At 44.6% G+C, this 26,969-nt stretch overlaps 1 protein-coding gene across 1 annotated transcript in view; it reads left to right on the top strand.

Annotated features, from left to right (window-relative positions):
• The window catches only part of mak (male germ cell-associated kinase), a 220,107-nt gene that overhangs the window by 52,680 nt on the left and 140,458 nt on the right, over positions 1–26,969 (top strand). Inside the window, exon 4 of the mRNA XM_043719022.2 lies at positions 26,295–26,416. Within this exon, the coding sequence (XP_043574957.1) occupies positions 26,295–26,416 (122 nt within the window). The remainder of the gene's footprint in view (positions 1–26,294; positions 26,417–26,969) is intronic.

Here is a 26,969-nt window from a genome sequence, read left to right as displayed (position 1 = left end):
AAGTTCTGGACCACAAGTCTTCAGTACTATTGACAGAGTGTTCCCAACTGCTTGTCAATATCACAACTGCTTGTAAAGTGAGTTGAATTTGCTGAAGACTGGTATCTGTAATGCTATAATTTTGTTGTAATTTAGTTTACAAACTGTATTCTGAAATTATCTGATAACCAAATTCAGTTTGCAATGTGGGGAGGAACTGGTGGGATGCAGTAAGCAGTGTTATTGCATTACATTGCATCAAGCGGCTTATTCTGTTTTAATGCTTCGGCTGCTAGTACTGAGCAGGTGCACCAAGGTCTGTTGCCAATTGGAGAAAAGAAGCAGCCAGTACTCCTTGGCCTCACAAAAATTAAAGAAAATTTTCAGTTATTTTTGTATCGGCATGCAGTAACATCCTTAAAGATTGCTGATGATGCTGGTCCATGAAAGTTATATGGTTCTGGCCAGTCCAAGCAGGAGAATTGGATGCTTATTTTAGACTCACTCAAATCATGTAACTTGGGCCTCTTGCAAGATCTTGCCAAGATAGCAAGTAGGTGCCTTTGTGTCACTTGTCAAGCCAAATGAGGAAGATGCCATTGCTGGTTCAGGTTCTGGGAAATTAGCCAAGTTAATCAATTGTCAGTAGGTAACATGTAAAGGGAACAGTGATGAAAATATTGTAAGGTTGAGATTTACCATGGAAAAGAACAAGGGTGGCATGGTGGCTCAGTGGTTAGCACTGCTGCCTCTACAGCGCCAGGGACCTGGGTTCGATTCCAGCCTCGGATGACTGTCTGCGTGGAGTTTGCACATTCTCCCCGTGTCTGCGTGCGTTTGCTCTGGGTGCTCTGGTTTCCTCCTACAATTCAAAGATGTGCAGGTCAGGTGAATTGGCCACACTAAAGTGTCCATAGTGTTAGGCGCATTAGTCAGGGGTGAATATAGGGTCTGAGTGGGTTACTCTTCAGAGGGTCAGTGTGGACTTGTTGGGCAAAGGGCCTGTTTCCATACTGTAGGGAATCTAATCTAATCTAAGTAAAATACTTAACCAAACTAATTTTTGTGGCTTGAGGACAGTTCTCTCCTGGATAAATTAGAATCGAAGATTGACAGATAAAACTGTAATTAAACAATCTGTATTTAGAGAGGTTAGAGTACAGTCAAGGTACAAGATGGAAAGAATACATGCAAAAACTTAGAGTTTCCTCAATTGCAAAACAGGCAGGCATGAGAGTGGCAGAAGACAACATGGTCTGAGCTTTTCTTGGGCCAAGGAATTATATTACCATAGTACATTTCTAATGATCTGTAGTGATTGGAATTGCTCTAGACCATTTCAAATGGGTGAAATTATTTGATTAGATGCTTATTTCAAAATACCAAAAAGACCTCAGAATTTCAACATTTCAGCATTTAATCCCTACAAATTAAGGATGATGAAGCCACAATGTGACCCATTTCATTCTGTCCATCTTGTGCATGGAAGGTGATTAAAGAAGTTAGAAGTTGATTTTCATAATTTCAATTAGAATTGTAGAACCCTGAACTTTTGTGGAGATATAAATGCTCTCAGCTTTAGCCAGAATGGCACTGTAGCCTTAAATCCAGTGGTCTCACCCATCTGTGTGATATCCTACATTCTCTGCTGGAATGGGAAGGGAAAGTGTGATCATGCATCCACCATTCATGTGACTCCCACAGCTACCTGGACTACACCTCCTCCATCGCGCCTCGTGTAAAAACACTCTCCCTTATTCTCAATTTGTCTGCCTCTGCCGCATCTGCTGCCAGGAGGACCAATTCCACCATAGAACATTCCTGATGGCTTCCTTTTTCAAAGATCGGGATTTCCCCTCCCACGTGGTCGGCGATGATCTCCAGCGCATCTCCTCCACTTCCCACACTTCTGCCCCTGAACCCCACCCCTCCAATCGGAACAAGGACAGAATCCCCCGGTCCTTACCTTCCACCCCACCAACCTCTGGATATACTGCATCATCCTCCACCATTTCTGCCACTTACAAACAGACACCACTACCAGAGGTCTATTTCCCTCCTCACTCCTATACGTGTTTCGGAGAGACCATTCCCTCTGCAATTCCTTTGTCAGTTCCACGCCCCTCATCAACCCACCCTCCCCTCTCGGCACCTTCCCCTGCCATCACAAGAAGTGCAAAACCTGCGCCCACACCTCCTTCCTCACCTTTGTCCAAGGCCCCAAAGGATCCTTCCACATCTGACAGAAATTTACCTGTACTTTCACACACATCATCTACCGCATCTGTTGCACCCAATGTGGTCTCCTCTACATTGGAGAGACATGATGCCAACATGCGGATCGTTTCAGAGAACATCTCTAGGGCACCCCATTGCTATGCGGCTGAACAACTTTAACCACCCCTCTCCCCCTTCTACTCCGCCAACGACATGCAGGTCCTGTGTTTCCTTCATTGCCAAACCCTAACCACCCAATGCCTGAAGGAAGAACACCTCACCGTCTGCTTTGGAATCTTCCAACCACACAGGATCAATGTGGATTTCATCAGTTTCCCCATTTCCCCTCCCCCCACCTTAGCCTCGTCTAAACTTTCCATCTTGGCATTGCCCTCTTGAACTGTCCTACCTGTCCATCTTCCTTCCCACCTATCTGATCCACCCTCCTCTCCAACCTGTCACCTTCACCCCCATCTTCATCTACCAATCGTATTCCCAGCTACCTTCCCCATGGCCCCACCCCCTTCCATTTATCTCTCAGCACCCTTCGCCCACAAGCATCATTCCTGATGAAGGGCTTATGTTGTGGTTCTGTTCGCCGAGCTGGGAATTTGTGTTGCAGACATTTCGTTCCCTGTCTAGGTGACATCCTCAGTGCTTGGGAGCCTCCTGTGAAGCGCTTCTGTGATGTTTCCTCCAGCATTTATAGTGATTTGTATCTACCGCTTCCGGTTGTCAGTTCCAGCTGTCCGCTGCAGTGGCCGGTATATTGGGTCCAGGTCGATGTGCTTATTGATTGAATCTGTGGATGAGTGTCATGCCTCTAGGAATTCTCTGGCTGTTCTCTGTTTGGCTCTGTCCAATATACCGGCCACTGCAGCGACCTCTCATTATTTTATAAACTTCTGTCAGATCACCTCTCAACCTCCCAAAACTCAAAACTTCTATACCCAGCAACATTCTGGTAAATCTCTCCTGAACTCTCTCCAGCTTGATAACATCCTTCCTATAATTGCGCAACCAGATCCAATAATTCCTCATTATAAATGTTAAACCTAACTTGGAATGACCTCCTTTTTCAACATGAAATGGACAACATTTCTTCCTTGGTTAAGAGTAATGGTACTTACTTGGTTCACAGCTGACTCCATTCTTAAATGCACTTTTCGGCTCCTAATTGACTCCAGTTTTCATTTTACCATCCTGTTCCAATTCATTTGGCTTTAGAAGATTTTTGATTTTTTTTTTATTAACAGCTCATCTCTCTTATTGCTCTCTCCTTACTTTTATATTTTTTCAGTTTTGGACCTTCCATTTTCAGCCTGAGTCTCAATTGCTTTGGCCACTTGAGATCTGTCATAATCTCACTTTTTCTTCTTCATCATAATCTCTGTTTCTTTAGTGATCCAGGGACTTGTTTGCAACGACATATCTATTTTGTAGCAGTATACCTTTTCTATGCTCAAACCATGTCTTCTCAAGGGGCAGGAGAAAATGAGGACTGCAGATGCTGGAGATCAGAGCTGAAAATGTGTTGCTGGAAAAGCGCAGCAGGTCAGGCAGCATCCAAGGAGCAGGAAAATCGACGTTTCGGGCATGAGCCAAAACAGTGGCAGGATTCCTGAAGAAGGGCTCATGCCCGAAACGTCGATTCTCCTGCTCCTTGGATGCTGCCTGACCTGCTGCGCTTTTCCAGCAACACATTTTCAGTTCTCAAGAGGCAGCCCAATTTTGATCTCACTTAATTTTGGCTAAATCATTCTCACCCCACTGAAATTAGCTTTCCCTCAGTTAATTATCATTGTCCTGGATTATTGCTTGTTTTTTGTTTCCATAATAAACCTAAAACTTATGATACATTGAATATTGTCTCCCAAGTATTCACCTGCAGACAAATGCAGCCTATTGAAAACATGCAGGTGGGCAGAAGAGGTGAGGTTGCCTTATTAGTAAGAAATGAAATTAAATCAATAGTAAGAAATGAAGCAGGGTCAGATAGTGAAGAATCTGTGTGGGTAGAATCGAGGAACTACTACAGAGGTTAAAAAAAAAACACAGTTGGAGTTACGTATAGGCCTCCAAATTGTAGTCAGGATTTGGGGCGAAAAATACACCAGGAGAAGAAAAGATAAGTAGAAAAGGCAAAGTTGCAGTGATCATGGGGGATTTCAATATGTAGGTGGACTGGGAAAATCAGGTTGGTAGTGGATTGCAAGGAAAGGAATTTGTGGAATGTCTACAAGATTGCATTTTGGAGCAGCTTGTGGTGGAGCCCACTAGGGAACAGGCAACACTGGATTTATTAAGGTAAAAACAATGACTGCAGATGCTGGAAACCAGATTCTGGATCAATGTGCTGGAAGAGCACAGCAGTTCAGGCAGCATCCGAGGAGCTTCAGCAAAATCGACGTTTCGGGCAAAAGCCCTTCAAAGGCGTGGGACCCAGGGAGATAGTGAGGAAAGAGATCAATGTGAGACTGGTACAGTTGAGAACAGACGTGAGTCGAACAGTCAGGGCAGGCAGGGACAAGGTAGGACTAATAAATTAAACTGCATTTATTTCAAAAGAACTTTCAAAAGCTGATTGGAGGAACATGTTCGCAGGGAAAGGGACGGCTGGAAAATGGGAAGCCTTCAGAAATGAGATAATAAGAATCCAGAGAAAGTATATTCCTGTTCGGGTGAAAAGAAAGGCTGGTAGGTATAGGGAATGCTGGATGACTAAAGAAATTGAGGGTTTAGTTAAGAAAAAGAAGGAAGTATATGTAAGGTATAGACAGGATAGATCGAGTGAATCCTTAGAGTATAAAGGAAGTAGGAGTATACTTAGGAGGGAAATCAGGAGGCCAAAAAGTTGACATGAGATAGCTTTGGCAAATAGAATTAGAACATAGAACATAGAAGAATACAGCGCAGTACAGGCCCTTTGGCCCTCGATGTTGCGCCGATCCAAGCCCACCTAACCTATATTAACCCACTATCCTCCATATACCTATCCAATGCCCGCTTAAATGCCCATAAAGAGGGAGAGTCCACCACTGCTACTGGCAGGGCATTCCATGAACTTACGACTCGCTGAGTGAAGAACCTACCCCTAACTTCAGTCCTATATCTACCCCCCCTTAATTTAAAGCTATGCCCCCTTGTAATACCCGACTCCATACGCGGGAAAAGGTTCACACTGTCAACCCTATCTAACCCCCTAATCATCTTGTACACCTCAATCAAGTCACCCCTAAACCTTCTTTTCTCTAATGAAAACAGCCCCAAGTGTCTCAGTCTTTCCTCATACGATCTTCCTTCCATACCAGGCAACATCCTGGTAAACCTCCTCCAGTGCCTCCACATCCTTCCTATAGTATAGCGACCAAAACTGCACACAATATTCCAGATACGGCCGCACCAGAGTCTTATACAACTGCATCATGACCTCAGGACTCCGGAACTCAATTCCTCTACCAATAAAAGCCAGTACGCCATATGCCTTCCTCACCGCACTATTTACCTGGGTGGCAACTTTCAGAGATCTGTGTACATGGACACCAAGATCCCTCTGCTCATCCACACTACCAAGTATCCGACCATTAGCCCAGTACCCCATCTTTTTGTTATTCTTCCCAAAGTGAATCACCTCACACTTAGCTACATTGAATTCCATTTGCCACCTTTCTGCCCAGCTCTGCAGCTTCTCTATATCCTGCTGTAACCTGCCACATCCTTCCTCACTGCCAACAACTCCTCCGACTTTCGTATCATCCGCAAACTTGCTCACCCAACCTTCTACCCCCTCCTCCAGGTCATTTATAAAAATGACAAACAGCAATGGTCCCAAAACAGATCCTTGCGGAACACCGCTAGTGACGGCACTCCATGAAGAAACTTTGCCATCAACTACTACCCTCTGTCTTCTTCCATCCAGCCAATTCCTAATCCAAACCTCCAACTCACCCTCAATGCCATATCTCCGTATTTTCTGCAGTAGCCTACCATGGGGAACCTTATCAAACGCCTTACTAAAATCCATATATACCACATCTACCGCTTTCCCCTCATCAACCTCCTTCGTCACCTTTTCAAAGAATTCAATAACGTTTGTGAGGCACGACCTGCCCTTCACAAAACCATGCTGACTATCCTTGATCACATTATTCCTATCCAGATGTGCATAAATCCTATCCCTTACAATTCTCTCTAAGACTTTGCCCACAACAGAAGTGAGACTCACCGGCCTATAGTTACTAGGGTTATCCCTACTCCCCTTTTTGAACAAGGGAACCACATTTGCTATCCTCCAGTCTTCTGGCACTACTCCTGTAGACAAAGAGGACATAAAAATCAAGGCCAATGGCTCTGCAATCTCCTCCCTTGCTTCCCAGAGAATCCTAGGATAAATGCCATCAGGCCCAGGGGACTTATCTATTTTCACCTTTTCCAGGATTTCCAACACCTCTTCTCTACATACCTCAAAGCCATCCATTCTACTTATTTGTGACTCAGTATTCACATCGACGACAATGCCCTGTTCCTGAGTAAATACTGAAGAAAAGTATTCATTCAGTGTCTCCCCAATCTCTTCTGCCTCCACACGCAACTTCCCACTACTATCCTTGACTGGACCTATTCCTACCCTAGTCATTCTTTTATTCCTAACATACCTATAGAAAGCCTTAGGGTTTTCCCTAATCCTACCGACTAAGGACCTTTCATGTCCCCTCCTTGCTGCTCTTAGCTCTCTCTTCAGGTCCTTCCTGGCTACCCTATAACTCTCAATCGCCCCAATTGAACCTTCACGTCTCATCTTGAGATAGGCCGCCCTCTTCCATTTAACAAGGGATTCCAATTCCTTATTAAACCACGGCTCCCTCGCACGACCCTTTCCTCCCTGCCTGACAGGTACATAATTATCAAGGACACTCAATAGTTGCTCCTTGAACAAGCTCCACACATCATTTACACTCTTGCCTTGGAGTCTACTTTTCCAAGCCACACATCCTAAGTCATGCCTCACCGCATCATAATTTCCCTGATCCCAGCTATAACTCTTGCCCTGTAGTACACACTTATCCCTCTCCATCACGAGAGTAAAAATCACCGAATTATGGTCACTATCCCCAAAGTGCTCACCTACCTCTAATTCTAACACCTGGCCTGGTTCGTTACCCAGAACCAAATCCAGTATGGCCTCACCTCTTGTTGGCCTGTCTACATATTGTGTCAGGAAACTCTCCTGCACACATTGAACAAACACTGACCCATCTAACGAATTTGAGCTATAGCTTTCCCAATCAATATCAGGAAAGTTAAAGTCCCCCATAACAACCACCCTATTACTGTCACTCATCTCCTGAATCACCTTCCCTATCCTTTCTTCAATGATTCTAGGACTATTAGGAGGCCTGTAAAAGACTCCTAACAGGGTGACCTCACCTTTCCTATTCCTAACCTCAGCCCAAACTACCTCAGATGGCAAGTCCTCATCCATCGTCCTTTCCACCACTGTAATACTATCTTTGACAAGCAATGCCACACCTCCCCCTCTTTTACCCCCACCTCTGACCCTACTAAAACATTTAAATCCTGGAACCTGCAACAGCCAATCCTGTCCCTGTTCTAGCCATGTCTCCGTAATAGCCACAACATCGAAGTCCCAGGTACCAACCCACGCTGCAAGTTCACCTACCTTATTTCGTATACTTCTTGCATTGAAGTATACACACTTCAAGCCACTTTCCTGTTTACAGGCACCCTCCTTTGAAATTGATGCCATGTTCCTAACCTCCCTACACTCCAGGCCCTGCACCCTGAAGCTACAATCTGGGTTCCCATGCCCCTGCAGAGTTAGTTTAAACCCCCCCCAAGAGCACTAGCAAACCTCCCCTCAAGGATACTGGTGCCCCTCAGGTTCAGGTGTAGACCATCCTGTTTATAGAGGTCCCACCGTCCCCAGAAAGAACCCCAGTTATCCAAAAACCGGAATCCCTCCCTCCTGCACCATCCCTGTAGCCACGCATTTAAGTGTCCTCTTTCCCTATTCCTCGAATCTCTATCACGTGGCACGGGTAACAAACCAGAGACAACAACTCTGTTCGTTCTAACTCTGAGCTTCCAACCTAGCTCCCTGAAAGCCTGTCTAACATCCTCGGCACTCCTCCTACCTATGTCGTTGTTGCCAATATGGACCACGACTTCGGGCTGCTCCCCCTCCCCCTCCAGGACCCGGAAAACACGATCAGAGACATCACGTACCCTTGCACCTGGGAGGCAACATACCAAACGTGAGTCTCTCTCGTTCCCACAAAACCGCCTATCTGTGCCCCGAACTATCGAGTCCCCAATTACTACTGCTCTGCTCTTCCTCACCCTTCCCTTCTGAGTAACGGGGACAGGCTCCGTGCCAGAGACCTGAGCCCCGTTACTTACCCCTGGTAAGTCGTCCCCCCCACAAGTATCCAAAACGGTATACTTGTTCTTGAGGGGAACGGCCGCAGGGGGTCCCTGCACTGGCTGCTTCCTCCCAGTCCCCCTCACTGTCACCCATCTATCTGCCATCTTTGGAGTTACTACTTCCCTATAACTCTGATCTATGACCCCCTCTGCCTCCCGAATGATCCGAAGTTCATCCAACTCCAGCTCCAGTTCCCTAACACGGTCTTGGAGGAGCTGGAGATGGGTGCACTTCCTGCAAGTGTAATCGGCAGGGACGTCGATGGCATCCCTCACCTCATACATGTTGCAGGAGGAACATTGCACTGCCTTCACTGCCATCCCTCTAAGGCTAACTTTTATTTTAAAAAAAAACTGGGTCTAAAGAATACAACAAGCAAAATTCAGCACTTACCTACTTACCACAACAGATGTTATTATTAGGTTAGAGGAGGAGGGCGGGTGGGAGGCACTACCCATGTAGTGCCTCGGGTTCCTCTCCTTCGCGCTTTTAAAGGGGGAAAAAACCTACCCAGGTAAGCTTACACTAACTGCTTCCGGGTCTCGGCTGCCCCTTTGGTCGTCGTCACTTCCCCCTGGTGCTCCCGCTCTTTCTGTGAAGAGAGAGTGAAAGAGAAAAAAAAAACACCGCTGCCCGCTACCGGTAAGTACTTTTAAAACCAAACGGTCTTACCTTCGCTGCTGTTCGCACTGGAAATGACCGGAAATTAAGGAGAATCCAAAGGGTTTTTACAAATATATTAAGGACAAAAGGGTAACTAGAGAGAGAATAGGCCCCCTCAAAAATCAGCAAGGCGACCTTTGTGTAGAGCCACAGAAAATGAGGGGGATACTAAATGAATATTTTGCATCAGTATTTACTGTGGAAAAGGATATGGAAGATATAGACTGTAGGGAAATAGATGGTGACATTTTGCAAAATGTCCAGATTACAGAGGAGGAAGTGCTGAATATCTTTAAACGGGTAAAGGTGGATAAATTCCCAGAACCTGATCAAGTGTACCCGAGAGTTCTGTGGGAAACTGGAAAAGTGATTGCTGGGCCTCTTGCTGAGATATTTGTATCATCAATAGTCACAGGTGAGGTGCCAGAAGACTGCATTTGGCAAACGTGGTACCGCTGTTTAAGAAGGGCGGTAAAGACAAGCCAAGGAACTATAGACCAGTGAGCCTGACCTCGGTGGTGGGCAAGTTGTTGGAGGGAATCCTGAGGGACAGGATGTACATGTATTTAGAAAGGCAAGGACTGATGAAGGATAGTCAACATGGCTTTGTACATAGGAAATCATGTCTCACAAACTTTTTTGAGTTTTTTGAAGAAGTAACAAAGAAGATTGATGAAGGCAGAGCAGTAGATGTGATCTGTATGGACTTCAGTAAGGTGTTCGACAAGGTTCCCCATGGGAGACTGATTAGCAAGGTTAGATCTCATGGAATACAGGGAGAACTAGCCATTTGGATACCGAACTGGCTCAAAAGGTAGAAGACAGAGGGTGGTGATGGAGGGTTGTTTTTCAGGCTGGAGGCCTGTAACCAGTGGAGTGCCACAAGGATCGGTGCTGGGTCCTCTACTTTTTGTCATTTACATAAATGATTTGGATGTGAGCATAAGAGGTACAGTCAGTACGTTTGCAGATGACACCAAAATTGGCGGTGTCATGGACAGCGAAGAGGGTTACCTCAGATTACAACAGGATCTGGACCAGATGGACCAATGGGCTGAGAAGTGGCAGATGGAGTTTAATTCAGATAAATGCGGGGTTCTGCATTTTGGGAAAGCAAATCTTACCAGGGCTTATACGCTTAATGGTAAAGTCCTAGGAAGTGTTGCTGAACAAAGAGACCTTGAAGTGCAGGTTGATAGCTCCTTGAAAGTGGAGTCGCAGGTAGATAGGATAGTGAAGAAGGCATTGGTATGCTTTCCTTTATTGGTCAGAGTATTGAGTACAGGAGTTGGGAGATCATGTTGCAGCTGTACAGGACATTGGTTAGGCCACTGTTGGAATATTGCATGCAATTCTGGTCTCCTTCCTATTGGAAAGATGTTGTGAAACTTGAAGGGGTTCAGAGAAGATTTCCAAGGATGTTGCCAGGGTTGGAGGATTTGAGCTAGAGGGAGAGGCTGAACAGGCTGGGGCTGTTTTCCCTGGAGCATCGGAGGCTGAGGGGTGACCTTATAGAGGTTTACAAAATTATAAGGGGCATGGATAGAGTAAATAGTCTTTTCCCTGGGGTGGGGGAGTCCAGAACTAGAGGACATAGGTTTAGGGTGAGAAGGGAAAGATATAAAAGAGACCTGAAGGGCAACTTTTTCACGCAGAGGGTGGTACGTGTATGGAATGAGCTGCCAGAGCATTTGGTGGAGGCTGATACATTTGCAACATTTAGGAAGTATTTGGATGGGTATATGAATGGGAAAGTTTGGAGGGATATGGGCTGGGTGCTGGCAGGTGGGACTAGATTGGTCGGCATGAACGGGTTGGACCGAAGGGTCTGTTTCTAATGCTGTACATCTCCATGACTCTATGACTGGGAGAGGAGCCTAGCAGGAAAGACAGTGGAACAGCAATGGCAGGAGGTTCTGGGAATAATTCTGGGACACAGCAGAGATTCATCCTGAGAAAAAAGAAGAATGGTGTAGGGAGGAAGAGGTAACCGTGGCTGATTAGCAAAGTCAGGGATAGCATAAAAGCCGAAGAGAAAGCATATAATGCGGCGAAGGGCAGTGGGAAACCAGAGGATTGGGAAGCTTACAGAGACAACAGAGGGCAACAAAAAAAGATTTAAAATGAGGGTAATCGAGCCAGTAATATAAAGGAAGAATGTAAAAGTTTCTTTTGATATCTAAAGGGCAAAAGAGAGGCAAAAGTGGACATTGGACTGCTGGAAAATGATGCTGGAGAGATAGTAGTAGGGAACAAGAAATAGCTAATGAACTGAATAATTACTTTGCATCAGTCTTCATGGTGGAAGATATGAGTAATATCCCAAAACTTCAAGAGAGTGAGGGGGCAGAGCTGAGTATGGTGGTCATCACCAAGAGGAAGGTGCTGGAAAAACCGAATGACCTGAAGGTGGATTAATCACCTGGACCAGATGGACTATATCCCAGAGTTCTAAGGGAGTTAGCTGAAGAGATAGTGGCAGCCTTAGTGGTGATCTTTGAGGAATTGTTAGAGTCAGGGAGAGTCCCAGAGGACTGGAAAATCTCTAATGTGACACCCTGTTTAAAAAGGGAGTATGGCAAAAGACAGAAAATTACAGACTAATTAGCCCAACCTCGGTCGTGGGTAAGATCCTGGAGTCCATTGTGAAGGATGAGACTTCTGAATACTTAGAAGTGTGTGGTAAAATAGATCAAAGTCAGCATAGCCTCATCAAGGAGAGGTCATGCCCGACAAATGTGCTAGAATTTATTGAGGAAGTAATGAGCATGTTAGACCAAGGAGAGCCAATGGATGTTATCTATCTGGACTTCAAGAAGGCCTTTGACAAGGTTCCGCACGGGAGGCTACGGCCCAGGTTGACAAAAAACGTGGACCAGATTTCTGTACTTAACCTGAATTGCTATTTATTACAAATAAATTTATTCTAGTTACAGGTAAATAATTCTGAACCAATGACATAGAATTCTATGAGTTAAGTCTTCAGTCCCTTTATACAACTCACCCTACACACATGCCAGACACAGAAAAACGATGCCATGGGTAGAGGGACAGACTATGAAAACAATACAATGGTCCCTGTCCACAGGTTTCGCTTAGCTTATCAGGACCTGCTGCTCCTCCTCAGTCTTCCTTCTCTGGGTGCTTTTACTTGCTTATAGAAAGCATAGGGAGACTGGTTCATACTTGCAAAGTCTCTGACTTATTGGTTAGAAACCATGGCTTACAGCAACTGGTGAGGGAACATTAAACCGGCTTTCTTCAGAAATAAAACCAAAATCGTGAAGATGCTGGAAATCTGAAGCAAATGCCAGAGAATGCTGGATTTACTCAGCCGATCTGGTATTATCTGTGAAGAAATAAAAGCAAATTATTGTTTTGAGTTAAGTATGAGTATTCTTGAGAACCTTTTAATCTTCAGTGCTCTGAAGAAGAGTCATACTGGACTCAAAGTTTTGAGTCTGTTTCTCTCTTCACAGATGCTGCCAGACCTATTGTATTTCTCCACCTGATGAAGGAGCAGTGCTCCAAAAGCTTGTGATTTCCAATAAACTTGTTGGACTATAACCTGATGTTGTATGATTTCTGACTTTAATTTTAAAATAATCTTTTTTCTATTAGAGTACAGTATCAAAAATCTGGAAACATAAAAAGATACAGTCTTTACAATAGTAATCTGGTTTAAATACTCAATTTTCTAACTCTTAATTTGAAACACATACCTGAATTTTGATAATGAAGAGATGAATACCTATCAACCAGTTACTTACCTAGTTTCATTTAATGCCACACTTTGATTTTATTTGGTGACATTCCCTGCTTGTCTTGCAGTGGCTTACTTACTCTTTCTACGACTCCTTTTCATTCTTGCTGTTCCCAACCTTTCCAGCTGGTCTTCCAGTAACTCTCTTACTCTTTTCCACTCATTTTATTTCTACCAATCTGGTCTCACAGTGATTCTCTCTCCACTACTGCTTCTATTCTCCCTGTTACTCCTCTTCCCTCACTGGTCTCACAATGAATCGCTCCCACTCTCCATGGTTCCTTTTATTCCCAATGTGCTCTTGCCTCCTCCACTTGCAAGGACAAAAGTGGAGTGTCTTCCTCTTCAAGTGTCAATCCTTTAATAATAGCTCTCAATCTTGTTTACACCCACAGTGAAAATGTTAGAAGCTATCTTCTTTACTCTTCCATGCATATTTCAATGCCAACTATGTGTCCTAATGCCACCAGTTTACTTTACAATTTTCAACTATCTGCCTTTAAATGTTTGAGTTCATGATACTAAGATCATTTGACCTCTTTGACTCCTTCCTACCTTGTACGCCTTTGACAATCGAGTCATAGAAATGAACAGCACAGAAACAGTATATTCGGTCCAACTCGTCTGAGCTGACCAGATATCCTAAATAAATCTGTTCCCATTTGCCAGGATTTGGCCCATATCCCTCTTAAACCTTTCCTATTCATATACCCATCCAGATGCCCTTTAAATGTTGTAATTGTACCAGCCTCCATCACCTCCTCTGAAAGCTCATTGCATACACGCACCACCCTTTGCATGAAAAAAAAGTTGCCTCTCAGGTCCCTTTTAAATCTTTCCCATCTCACCTTAAACCTATGCCTTCCAGTTTTGGACTCCCCTTCCCTGGGATAAAGACTTTGGCCATTTAGCCTGTCCATGTGCTTCATGATATTACAAACCCCTATAAGATCACCCCTCAGCTTCAGATGCTCCAGCGAAAGGAGCCCCAGCCTATTCAGCCTGAAGCTCAAACCCTCCAACTCTGTCAATGTGCTTGTGGTCTTTTCTGAACCCTTCCAAGTTTCACAAAATCTTTCCAATAGCAGGGAGACCAGAATTAAATACAGAATCCAAAAGTGGCCCCACCAATGTCCTGTACAGCTGAAACTCCTAAACTGAATGCACTAACCAATAAAAGAAAGGGTACCAAACGCCTTCTTCATCACCCTGTACACCTGCGGCTCTACTTTCTGCACCCCAAGGTCTCTTTGTTCAACAACATTCCCCAGGGCCTTAAGACCTGCCCTGATTTGCCTAACCAAAATGCAACACCTCCCATTTATCCAAATTAAACTCATCTGCCACTCCTTGGCCCATTGTCTAATCAAGGTTCTATTTTACTCTGAAATAACCTTCTTTGCCATCCACTACATCACCAATTTTGGTGTCGTCTGCAAAGTTACTAACCATACCTCCTATATTAACATTCAAATCACTTATGTAAATGACACAAAACAGTGGACTCTGCACTGATCCTTGCAGCACACCACTGGTCATACGGGCCTCCAGTCCAAAACGCAACCTTCCACCACCACATTCTGTCTCCTACCTTCAAGCCAACTTTGTATCCAAGTGGCTAGCTTTCCCTGTATTCCATGTGATCTAACCTTGCTAACCTGTCTACTATGTGGAACCTTGTTGAACGCCTTGTTGAAGTCAATATAGACAACATCCACCAGTATGCCTTCATCAATTTTCTTCATCGCTTCTTCAAAAAAGCAAAATCAAGTTAGTGAGACACAATTTCCCACCACTTGGAGAAAATCTGCTCTTTTGATTCTGCTATCCCCTTCACTCTATTCTGTTCACTTACATCCAGTCTACCAGTGTACGTTTAGGTTCTCAAATAGGGATCTACTGCCACCTAGCTGTCTATGAGTTATATCATATTGGCTAAAATGGCAGCTTTCCTTATTTTATAAATCTGGAAGACTACTAAGTTTATTTGAATAGTTTGTGGGACAAATTCTTAAAGTTCATGCATTAGTATTATTTTCCTCACATATAAAAGACTCCGCTAATTTCATTGAGCTATATTACTGGTTGAATAATATTTCTTTTTCACTAGCAACTTCTCTGAAGTGTTTTGTCTGTATATTCCTCAAAGTCCTGAAGTTTAATTTATATGATTCAGGGACAAGTAGACATGCATTAATCTAAAGGTACTGGGTATTGTAAAGTCTATAGAGGGTGGAAAAGCACAGCAGGTCAGGCAGCACCTGAGGAACAGGAGAATCGATGTTTCGGGCATAAACATAAGGCTGATGAAGGGCTTATGCCCGAAACATCAATTTGCCTGCTCCTCGGATGTTGCCTGACCTCCTGTGCTTTTCTTGCACCACACTCTTGACTCTGATGTCCAGCACCTGCAGTCCTCACTTTCTACGAAAGACTATAGGGTCTGGCAATAGTATTGAAGAATTACCCTCCAGAAGTTGCTGGATCCCTAGCCAATCTGTTCCAGTACACCTATGACCCGATAATGTAGAACATTCCCCACCTGCGTTCCGTGCACAAAAGCAGGACAAATCCATCTAAGTCATTTCCTCAGTCATCACTAAAATGATGGAGTGGTTAATAATAGTTGAAACTTTATTGCTGGAACAGCACAGCAGGTCAGGCAGCATCCAGGGAACAGGAGATTCGACGTTTCGGGCACAGGCCCTTCTTCAGGAATGAGCAGAGAGTGTTCAGCAGGAGAAGATAAAAGGTAGGGAGGAGGGACTTGGAGGAGGGGCGTTGGAAATGTGATAGGTGGAAAGAGGTCAAGGTGAGGGTGATAGGTCGGAGTAGGATGGAGGCGGAGAGGTCAAGAAGAAGACTGCAGGTCAGGAAGGCGGTGCCGGGCTGGAGGGATCCGGCTGAGACAAGGTGGGGGGAGGGGGGATGAAGAAACTGGTGAAGTCCAAGTTCATCCCCTGCGGTTGGAGGGTTCCCAGTCGGAAGATAAGACGCTCCTCCTCCGACCGTCGGGTTGTTGTGGTTTGGCGGTGGATGAGTCCAATGACCTGCATATCCTCGGTGGAGTGGGAGGGGGAGTTGAAATGCTGTGCTACAGGTTGGTTGGGTTGGTTCGTCCGGGTGGCCCAGAGGTGCTCTCTGAATCGCTCCGCAAGTAGGCGGCCTGTCTCCCCAATATAGAGGAGGCCACACCGGCTGCAGCGGATGCAGTAGATGATGTGGGTGGAGGTGCAGGTGAATCTGTGGCGGATATGGAAGTTTCCTTTGGGGCCTTGGAGAGAAGTGAGGGGGGAGGTGTGGGCGCAAGTGTTGCACCTCCTGCGGTTGCAAGGGAAGGTGCCGGGAGTGGAGGTTGGGTCGGTGGGGGGTGTGGATCTGACAAGGGAGTCGTGGAGGGAGTGGTCTCTACGGAAAGCTGATAGGGGAGGGGAGGGAAATATATCCTTGGTGGTGGGGTCCGTTTGGAGGTGGCGGAAGTGACGGCGGATGATGCGCTGTACATGGAGATTGGTGGGGTGGTAAGTGAGGACCAGTGGGGTTCTGTCGTGGTGGCGGTTGGAGGGGCGGGGCTCAAGGGCGGAGGAGCGGGAAGTGGACCACGTCGGGGGGGAAATTGCGGTCCTTGAAGAAGGAGGCCATCTGTGTTGTACGTATTTTGAACTGGTCCTCCTGGGAGCAGATGCGGCGGAGACGAAGGAATGTGGTCGACGGTGCCCTCCACCGCATCTCCTCCACTTCCCGCTCCTCCGCCCTTGAGCCCCGCCCCTCCAACCGCCACCACGACAGAACCCCACTGGTCCTCACCTACCACCCCACCAATCTCCATGTACAGCGCATCATCCGCCGTCACTTCCGCCACCTCCAAACAGACCCCAGCACCAAGGATATATTTCCCTCCCCTCCCCTATCAGCTTTCCGTAGAGACCACTCCCTCCGCGACTCCCTTGTCAGATCCACACCCCCCACCGACCCAACCTCCACTCCCGGCACCTTCCCTTGCAACCGCAGGAGGTGCAACACTTGCGCCCACACCTCCCCCCTCACTTCTCTCCAAGGCCCCAAAGGAAACTTCCATATCCGCCACAGATTCACCTGCACCTCCACCCACATCATCTACTGCATCCGCTGCAGCCGGTGTGGCCTCCTCTATATTGGGGAGACAGGCCGCCTACTTGCGGAGCGATTCAGAGAGCACCTCTGGGCCACCCGGACGAACCAACCCAACCAACCTGTAGCACAGCATTTCAACTCCCCCTCCCACTCCACCGAGGATGTGTAGGTCATTGGACTCATCCACCGCCAAACCACAACAACCCGACGGTCGGAGGAGGAGCGTCTTATCTTCCGACTGGGAACCCTCCAACCGCAGGGGATGAACTTGGACTTCACCAGTTTCTTCATCCCCCCTCCCCCCACCTTGTCTCAGCCGGATCCCTCCAGCCCGGCACCGCCTTCCTGACCTGCAGTCTTCTTCTTGACCTCTCCGCCTCCATCCTACTCCGACCTATCACCCTCACCTTGACCTCTTTCCACCTATCACATTTCCTCCTCCAAGTCCCTCCTCCCTACCTTTTATCTTCTCCTGCTGAACACTCTCTGCTCATTCCTGAAGAAGGGCCTGTGCCCGAAACGTCGAATCTCCTGTTCCCTGGATGCTGCCTGACCTGCTGTGCTGTTCCAGCAATAAAGTTTCAACTTTGATCTCCAGCATCTGCAGACCTCACTTTCTCCTCAGTGGTTAATAATAGTACTATCAAGCAGCACTTGCGTAACAATAGTATGCCATTGATGCTCAGTTTGGGTTCTACACGACCACTCCTCTCCTGACTCCATTGCAACCTGCGTTTAAACATGAACAGAAGGGCTGAACTTCAGTGTGCGAGAAGCAAACCCTTGACATCAAGGCCACTTATTACCAAGTTTGGCATCAGGAAGCCTTAGTAAAGTTATTGTAAACGGGAATTGGGAGATCTCTCTACTGGTTGGAAGCCACACTTAGCACAAAGGAAGGTGGTCGTGATTTTTGGAGAAATTCGGAAGTCACACAACACCAGGTTCCACTCCTGGAGGCTGAGGGGTGACCTTATAGAGGTTTATAAAATTATGAGGGGCATGGATAGGATAAATAGACAAAGTCTTTTCTCTGGGGTCAGGGAGTCCAGAACTAGAGGGCACAGGTTTAGGGTGAGAAGGGAAAGATATAAAAGAGACCTTGCAGCACACCACTGGTCATACGGGCCTCCAGTCCAAAACGCAACCTTCCACCACCACATTCTGTCTCCTACCTTCAAGCCAACTTTGTATCCAAGTGGCTAGCTTTCCCTGTATTCCATGTGATCTAACCTTGCTAACCTGTCTACTATGTGGAACCTTGTTGAACGCCTTGTTGAAATCCATATAGACAACATCTAAGGGGCAACTTTTTCACACAGAGGGTAGTACCTGTATGGAATGAGCTGCCAGAGGGTGTGGTGGAGTCTGGTACAATTGCAACATTTAAGAGGCATTTGGATGTGTATATGAATAGGAAGGGTTTGGAGGGATATGGGCCGGGTGCTGGCAGGTGGGACTAGATTGGGTTGGGATATCTGGTCGGCATGGACGGATTGGACCGAAGGGTCTGTTTCCATGCTGTACATCTCTATGACCCTATGACCATGTTGAGACTGTACCTGAAATCATTGCAAACATTCTGGATGAAAACGCAAGATGAGAGGAACGTTAGGATTGTCTATCTTTGACAATGTTTCTGGAACTTTGAAATCAAAACAAGTACAATCCCGCTGAATTGGTCATCGTAGCAGGAGAATTTTATGTCGAGTGTGTGGTGCTGGAAAAGCACTGCAAGTCAGGCAGCGTCTGAGAGCAGGAAAATCGACGTTTGGGGGAAAGGTCCTCCATGATTCAGGGCCTTTGCCTGAAACGTTGATTCTGCTGCTCCTCGGATTCTGCCTGACCTGCTGTGCTTTTCCAGCACCACATTCTCGACTCTGATCTCCAGCGCCTGCCATCCTCACTTTCACCTCGAAAAATTTTGTGATCATGTCATAGGTTACAGACAAGTTGAGGACAACGAGAATGAATGAGTTACCTTTCTGACACTCAACTACAGTGTCATTTGTATCTTGCTAAGAACTTTGTTGAGTATTACTATCATGGGTGGAAACTGGAGAGTTTGAGCAGGTGGTTACAAGAATGTTTTGCAAGGATTTGGGATAAAGCAATGCTTTTAAGGATTTTGGGGAGAGAAAAGAGGTTCGAGGTGAAGCAGTAGGAATGAAAGAAATGTAGGTCAAGACTTGTTCTTTGGGTGAGGGGGGCATTAGGTGTGAAAAGAAAAAGCTGTAATGATTTCAACTTAGATGCGAGTCAGGAAAGGAAATAATGATTAGCAATTTAGTAGGGTAGATTTCAGAGAGAATGTGGTGGACAAAATAAGCTCAAAGGAGACAAGCTGGGGGCTATTGGTGATAAGAGAGAATTCAAGAAAAGTACAAAATCAGGATAAAGGAGAACTTTAAGGGATGTTTGGCACGACACACTATGGTTATGAGTAGGAGAAGATTAGATTAGATTCCCTACAGTGTGGAAACAGGCCCTTCAGCCCAACAAGTCCACACCCACCCACACCCACCCCCACCCACCCCCCCCTATATTTTACCCCTTCATCTAACACTAGGGGCAATTTAGCATGGCCAATTCACCTAACCTGCACTTTTTGTTGGACTGTGGGAGGAAACCGGAGCACCCGGAGGAAACCCACACAGACACGGGGAGAATGTGCAATCTCCACACAGAGAGTCACCTGAGGTGGGAATTGAACCCGGTTCTCTGTGAGCAGGACCACTGTGAGGCAACAGTGCTAACCACTGTGCCACCGTGCTGCCAAAGTTAGAACTGCAGATGCTGGAGATCAGAGCTGAAAATGTGTTGCTGGAAAAGCGCAGCAGGTCAGGCAGCATCCAAGGAGCAGGAGAATCGATGTTTCGGGCATGAGCCCTTCTTCCTGAAAAGTCGATTCTCCTACTCCTTGGATGCTGCCTGACCTGCTGTGCTTTTCCAGCAACACATTTTCAGCTATGGTTATGAGTACACTTGTGAGAAGAGAGGACATGTCTATTTTTTTGAGGGATCCTCAGCATTAAGCTTAAAGGGCCAGTCTTTCAGTGGATGAATGAGTGTAGTTGATAGGTGAGTAAGGCAGATGGGGCAGCTGAGTGAAGTGTGTGGGTGCATAGACAGGTTGGATTGTACAGGTAGTTTGGGGTGGGTCAGCAGGTTGTGGGGGTTTTAGGCAATTGGGGTGTATGGGCAGTCGGACAATAGTATGATTGAGTTGGGGCAGGTAGTCAGGTCTGGTCATTGGGAGGTCATCGAGTTGGTGTGGAGCAATTGGATCAGGATCTGGTGAGAGGGTGTTCTCTGATTTGAGGGGTTTTTGGCCACAATGTATTTGGGAGTCCTTTTGGGTCCAGAGTAGTTGAGTCCGATTGGGTGATAATTGGATGTGTTTGCGTTGGATTATAGAGTTGTCCACGTGTTAGACCAAGTTTCAATAGTCAAATGTTCTCTGGATAACTATCATGGTACTTTTAGAGTTGGAGACATTTACGTAAGATCCTGATCAATGGGGCATTGACCATAAGAAGTTTAAACTCTCCGGGCAATTCTAACAACAATGATTAGCAATTTCTATATCCTTTATTTTCAATGAAAGAGGTGCAATATTTGTGTAATTTCATTTTGCCTACGTAAAACTAAGCCGTGTGTAATGGTGCAAGTGCCGGCCCAATTGATAAGTGATTAATTCTTAACATAGTCCACATTATTTAATAGATGATATCTAAAGCAGAATCACAACAAATTGTGTATGTACAGTTCTGGAGTTTGCAAGCACAGGCTAGGTTGAGCACAATCAACATATCAACTGCTGCACATACAATAGTCTGCTAGATGTATAGCCTACTTAAATTCTTATATCTCAGTACTAACGTCTGTGGTAGGCCCGTGGCTTGTAGGGGAATGGGTCTGGGTGGGTTGCGCTTCGGCAGGTCGGTGTAGACTTGTTGGGCCGAAGGGCCTGTTTCCACACTGTAAGTAATCTAATCTAATCTAATCTAATCTTTTAATGAGTCATTGTTCTAGAAAGAAAAGTCAGTTGAGCTGGAATTACTGTCGTCTCAGAAGTTTGTCGACTTGTGGATCCATTATGTTTTCCGATGTTAATGGTTACTTTTATGGTTGGTATTAAGATAATACATAAACTAGTCTGCTTTTTTTTGCTGAATCAACAAGAATTAGCCATATAACGTTTGGCAGCTTTTTGTTAGATGTCCTCTAATCCTCTGGCTCTGAAGGCCAACAAACCATTTTCCTTCTTCATTACTTGCTGCGCCTGCACTCACTGTCAATGACAGAATTAGAAGGACACTGAGGTCACGTGGCACCACCCCCATACCAATCTGTCACCATTCAGATAACTGCCATCCTGTTTTTGCAATGGAAGTGGATAAGCTCCCATCAATCCACATTTTACTACATCATCCATGCATTTGCCCACTGTTGGAGAGATTACCTAATTGAACAGAGACCACATAAGCGTGGAACAGTTGAAATTGACAAGCTGTTTATTACAAGCGATATCGCTGGCAGAGAAATTGGCTAGGCTGACACAGAACTGACAGTTTGTACAGGTAGATCAAGGGTTCTCTTCCTCAAGCAGTGGGCCCAGGCAGTTTTATAGGGGTACAGTAATGTGGTTTAAATTACAGTATAATCAAGAGTAAACCATGTTCAATGGGAGGACAATCAACTGTCCAGGAGCAGCAATCAGTCCGTGATTGAGTTAGGAGATTCCAATTCTCTGTGAGAGTAGATGCTAATGTCTCTCATCCTGGCATCAATAGGTTTCCATTGTGGTTAGTCCACAAGTATGGTACCTTGGCGCCTTTTAGAGTGAGCATCTTTTGTGGAGTTCCAGGATGTGTGAGGAGCGAGACTGCCCTTACGGTTTCGGGAGCAATTGTGCTTACTAAGGACTAGGAAGTCAGGCTGTCTCGGGAAGTGTATTCTCCAATCTGGAAGTGCTTGAGTCATCTCCTGTTTGTTGCCGAGTGTCTTGGTTAGCCTGTTGCATCAAGGCTGAGGCATAGAGTCATAGAGCTGTACAGCATGGAAACAGACCCTTCGGTCCAACCTGTCCATGCCGACCAGAAATCCCAACCCAATCTAGTCCCACCTGCCAGCACCCGGCCCATATCCTTTCAAATGCTTCCTATTCATATACCCATCTAAATGCCTTTTAAATGTTGCAATTGTACCAGCCTCCACCACATCCACTGGCAGCTCATTCCATACACGTACCACCCTCTGCGTGAAAAGGTTGCCCCTTAGGTCTCTTTTATATCTTTCCCCTCTCACCCTAAACCTATGCCCTCTAGTTCTGGACTCCCCGACCCCAGGGAAAAGACTTTGTCTGTTTACTATTCATGCCCCTCATAATTTTGTAAACCTTTATAAGGTCACCCCTCAGCCTCCGACGCTCCGGGGTAAACAGCCCCAGCTTGTTCAGCCTCTCCCTGTAGCTCAGATCCTCCAACCCTGGCAACATCCTTGTATATCTTTTCTGAACCCTTTCAAGTTTCACATCATCTTTCCGATAGAAAGGAGACCAGAATTGCACGCAGTATTCCAACAGTGGCCTAACCAATGTCCTGTACAGCCCCAACATGACCTCCCAACTCCTGTACTCAATACTCTGACCAATAAAGGAAAGCATACCAAACACCTTCTTCACTATCCTATCTACCTGCGACTCCACTTTCAAGGAGCTATGAACCTGCACTTCAAGGTCTCTTTGTTCAGCAACACTCCCTAGGACCTTACCATTAAGTGTATAAGCCCTGCTAAGATTTGTTTTCCCAAAATGCAGCACCTCGCATTTATCTGAATTAAACTCCATCTGCCACTTCTCAGCCCATTGGCCCATCTGGTCCAGATCATGTTGTAATCTAAGGTAACCCTCTTTGCTGTCCACTACACCTCTAATTTTGGTGTCATCTGCAAACTTACTAACTGTACCTCTTATGCTCGCATCCAAATCATTTATGTAAATGACAAAACGTAGAGGGCCCAGCACCAATCCTTGTGGCACTCCACTGGTCACACGCCTCCAGTCTGAAAAACAACCCTCCACCACCACCCTCTGTCTTCTACCTTTGAGCCAGTTCGGTATCCAAATGGCTAGTTCTCCCTGTATTCCATGAGATCTAACCTTGCTAATCAGTCTCCCATGGGGAACCTTGTCGAACGCCTTACTGAAGTCCATGTAGATCACGTCTACTGCTCTGCCCTCATCAATCTTCTTTGTTACTTCTTCAAAAAACTCAATCAAGTTTGTGAGACATGATTTCCCATGCACAAAGCCATGTTGACTATCCCGAATCAGTCTGGGTTGTTTCTGTTGAGGCTTAGGCAGACATGGTTCCTTATGTTCTTTATGGGTATGCTATAGGTTTGAATTGAATTGAATTAAATTTATTGTCATGTGTACCGAAGCACAGTGAAAAGCTTTGGTGGACAGGGAAGTGGATTTTCTCCCACATCCACTCACTCAACTTGTCCAAATCACACTGAAGCTTCTCTTCAGCCTTCTCACTATTCACCCTCTCATCTAGTTTTGTGTGATCTAGAAACTTGGAGATATCGCATTTAGTTCCCATCGCTAAATAATTAAGATATATAATATGAATTGCTGGGGTCAAGCACTGATTTCTCTGGTACTCACTAGTCACTGACTGCCACTTAGGGAGAAAAAGTTTTATTTCCACACTTTTTTTCCTGGCTACCAGCCAGTAATCTATCCATGAATGTCAAGTACAGTAGTTCTCCCCTGTACCAGGGGATAAGTTTCAGGACTTACTGTGGATGCCAAATCCATGGATAGGAGCGAACCCATTCATTTAAATGGGAAATTCACCAAAGCAACCTCCTGGTCCCTGGTTCAGGAAGGGTCCATATAATATGTTTGGGCCGCAGTAAACCTCAGGTAACTGAAACCATGGAAACCAATTCTGCGTATATGGGGGTTGCCCTGTAATCCCAATCACATGCTGTTTAATTTTATTGCTAAACTCTTATGTAGGACCTTATTGAAAGCCTTCTGGAAGTCCAAGTAAACTGCATCCACTGGCTCCTCCTTATAATTCTACTTGTTATATCCTTGCAAAAGTCCAGTACATTTGTCAAGCACGATTTGACTTTTGTAAGTCTGTGCTGACTTTTGTCTAATCCTGGCATTGTTTTTCAAGTGCTTTGCTATTAAATCTTTATCATGGACTTTTAGCATTTTCCCTACAACCGAAGTCGGGTTAACTGGTTATATCTTGACCTTTGTAAAGTGGGGTTAAATTAGCTAATCTCCAATCCATATGAACTTTTCAGAGTTTGTAGATCTAGAAAGATGGCCTTTTCTGATTTCCTTCAGTTCCTCTCTCTCATGAGACCCCTTTTTCTGAACATTTTTTGTGACATTATTTTTGTCCTGCTTTGTGAAGCCAGAACTGAGATATGTATTTAATTGGTTTGCCATCTTTTTGTTTCCCATTATAACTTTGCATGTTTCTAGTTGTAAGGGACCCACATTTACCTGGTCATGTACTGACTGAAGCTTTTACAATCAGGTTGCGTGTTCCTTGTAAGCTTAATCTCATTCTTCATTTGCCCCCCCTTAATCAATGCCTCTGTTCTCTAATACTGAAATCTAAACTGCTTCCAATCTCAAGTCTTCTGCTATTTTTGGCCAATTCATATGCCCCTTCTTTGGATCTGAAGCTGTCCCTAATTAGCCATGGTCAGGCCACCTTTCTCGTTTTCTTTCATGCCAAACAGGAAGAAGCAATTATTGTAGTTCCTCCATGCAGTCTTTAAATGCTTGCCCTTGCCTATCCATGGTTATTCCTGTAAGTAATGTTTCCAAATTTATTATAGTCAGCTTCTGTCTCATGCCTTTGTAGTTTAATTTACCTCAGAATCAACTATATCACTCTGTGTCTAAATGAAGAATTTCATATTATGGTCACTCTTAATAAGAGACCCAGCACAATTAGGTTGCCAATTATCGCTTTATCTAAGACGGCTGATTCTTTAGTTGGTTCCTGAATGTAGTGATCCAGAAAACCATCTCCAGCACTCTCCAGAAATTCTTCCTGTATGGCACTGTGATTAGATTTGCCCAAACTATATGCAGATTAAAGTCAACCATAATTACAGCTGTGCCTTTTATTGTGTGCATTTCTAATTTTCTGTTTAATGCCCTCCCCAACACTAGCACTGCAGTTTGGGAGTCTATATATATCCTCCACTATACTTTTCTGTCCCTTGGTAGTTCTGAGTTCTACACACACAGATTTCACTTCATTGGAGTTAATATCCTCCCTCATTATTGTGTTAATGTCCTTTTTAAGCAGCATTATTACCCCACCTCCTTTTCCTTTTTGTTAGTCCTTCCTAAAAACTGAATTCCCCTGAAATGGCACACAGTACTGTAAAGTGTGGCGTAACCTGGGCTTGATATAGTTTAGTATAACTTCACTATTTTACCATTCTATCTTTCTAGAAATAAAGGTTTGCACTTATCTTTCATTTGTTTCCTTGCGAACTTTCAGTGATTGATATTTTGTACTTTTATTGCTGTATCTTACCTACACTTGCACTTTCTCTTCTTATTCCTTCCAAATCTACAACCTCACATTTATTTGTGATTTACATTGACAACTATTTGCATATCCTACAAGTTTTTTAATATCCTCCTCTAATTTGTTGCAGTCTTCTTTCGCTTTAGCTATTACTGTCACTGTCTTTCCCCCAAAACTTTGTCAGCTGTAAATTTGTTGATTCCAGAGTCCAAATCATAATTTTAAATTTTGAACACCACTGATCCTTTGGAATATTAACCATTTCCTAACTTCAGTCATGCTGAGTAACACACTCTCTGCTTTCTGTTTTTATGTTAACTAGCATTCCATTTTGCACTTGTCCTCTGACTCCACATTCTCTGACTTTATTTGAATTTCCTGCACCATATCCAAGGGCTTTTGGAAATCTAGATAAATTACATTGTCTCCTGTTACCACCTCAAAAATTAAATTAAGTTTGGCAGACAAAATGTTCTTGATGTTTTCTGTCTTATAATTAGTTCATTAACAATGTAGTTTTCTTTTACAGTCACTTAAGAAGTTAAATCATGCAAATGTTATCAAGCTGAAAGAAGTTATAAGGGAAAATGATCATCTCTACTTTGTTTTTGAATACATGAAAGAAAACCTATATCAACTAATGAAAGACAGGTAGGTTTTCATTTAGTAATTTATTATAATCCATTTTAAAATTTTCCACGAAATTTCTAATGATGATGCTTACAGTAGATTTGATGATGTGCTGTTTTATAATAAAAGGTACCTATACACATGCAACACATAACTATTATGCAGCATGTAGCATCTCATAGTGTACAGAAGTGTTAGCTATGGAATATATATAATTATTAGATAATATTGCCCTAAATGTTTTGTTATCTCCAAGGGACTAGTAACTTAACTAGTTGTTATGCACAGTGTAGGATTCAATGATATGGGGTAAAGAGAGATATGGTATTCTCCTGGATGAAATTTGATTAGGTCAAATTTAGGAGTCATGATATAAGGATAACTTCTCCAGCCTTGAACTAGGATAAAATCATATAATAGTACAGCACAGAAGCAAGGCAGTTTGCTCCTCAAATCTTTTTTTGCATAGCAATACAGATAGTCCACTCCTCTACTCATTTCCTTTATATTTGAAATGTAATCTTCTTGAAATATATATCCAATTCCTTTTGAAGGGTCTGTCAAATTTGATAAT

This window comes from Chiloscyllium plagiosum, unplaced genomic scaffold, assembly GCF_037043375.1.
Source record: "Chiloscyllium plagiosum isolate Xiang-an unplaced genomic scaffold, Cpla_swu_hap1 HiC_scaffold_34, whole genome shotgun sequence".
NCBI lineage: Eukaryota > Metazoa > Chordata > Chondrichthyes > Orectolobiformes > Hemiscylliidae > Chiloscyllium > Chiloscyllium plagiosum.
The sequence above is the reverse complement of the archived record's forward strand: the minus strand, read 5'-3'. Positions and strand labels throughout refer to the sequence as shown.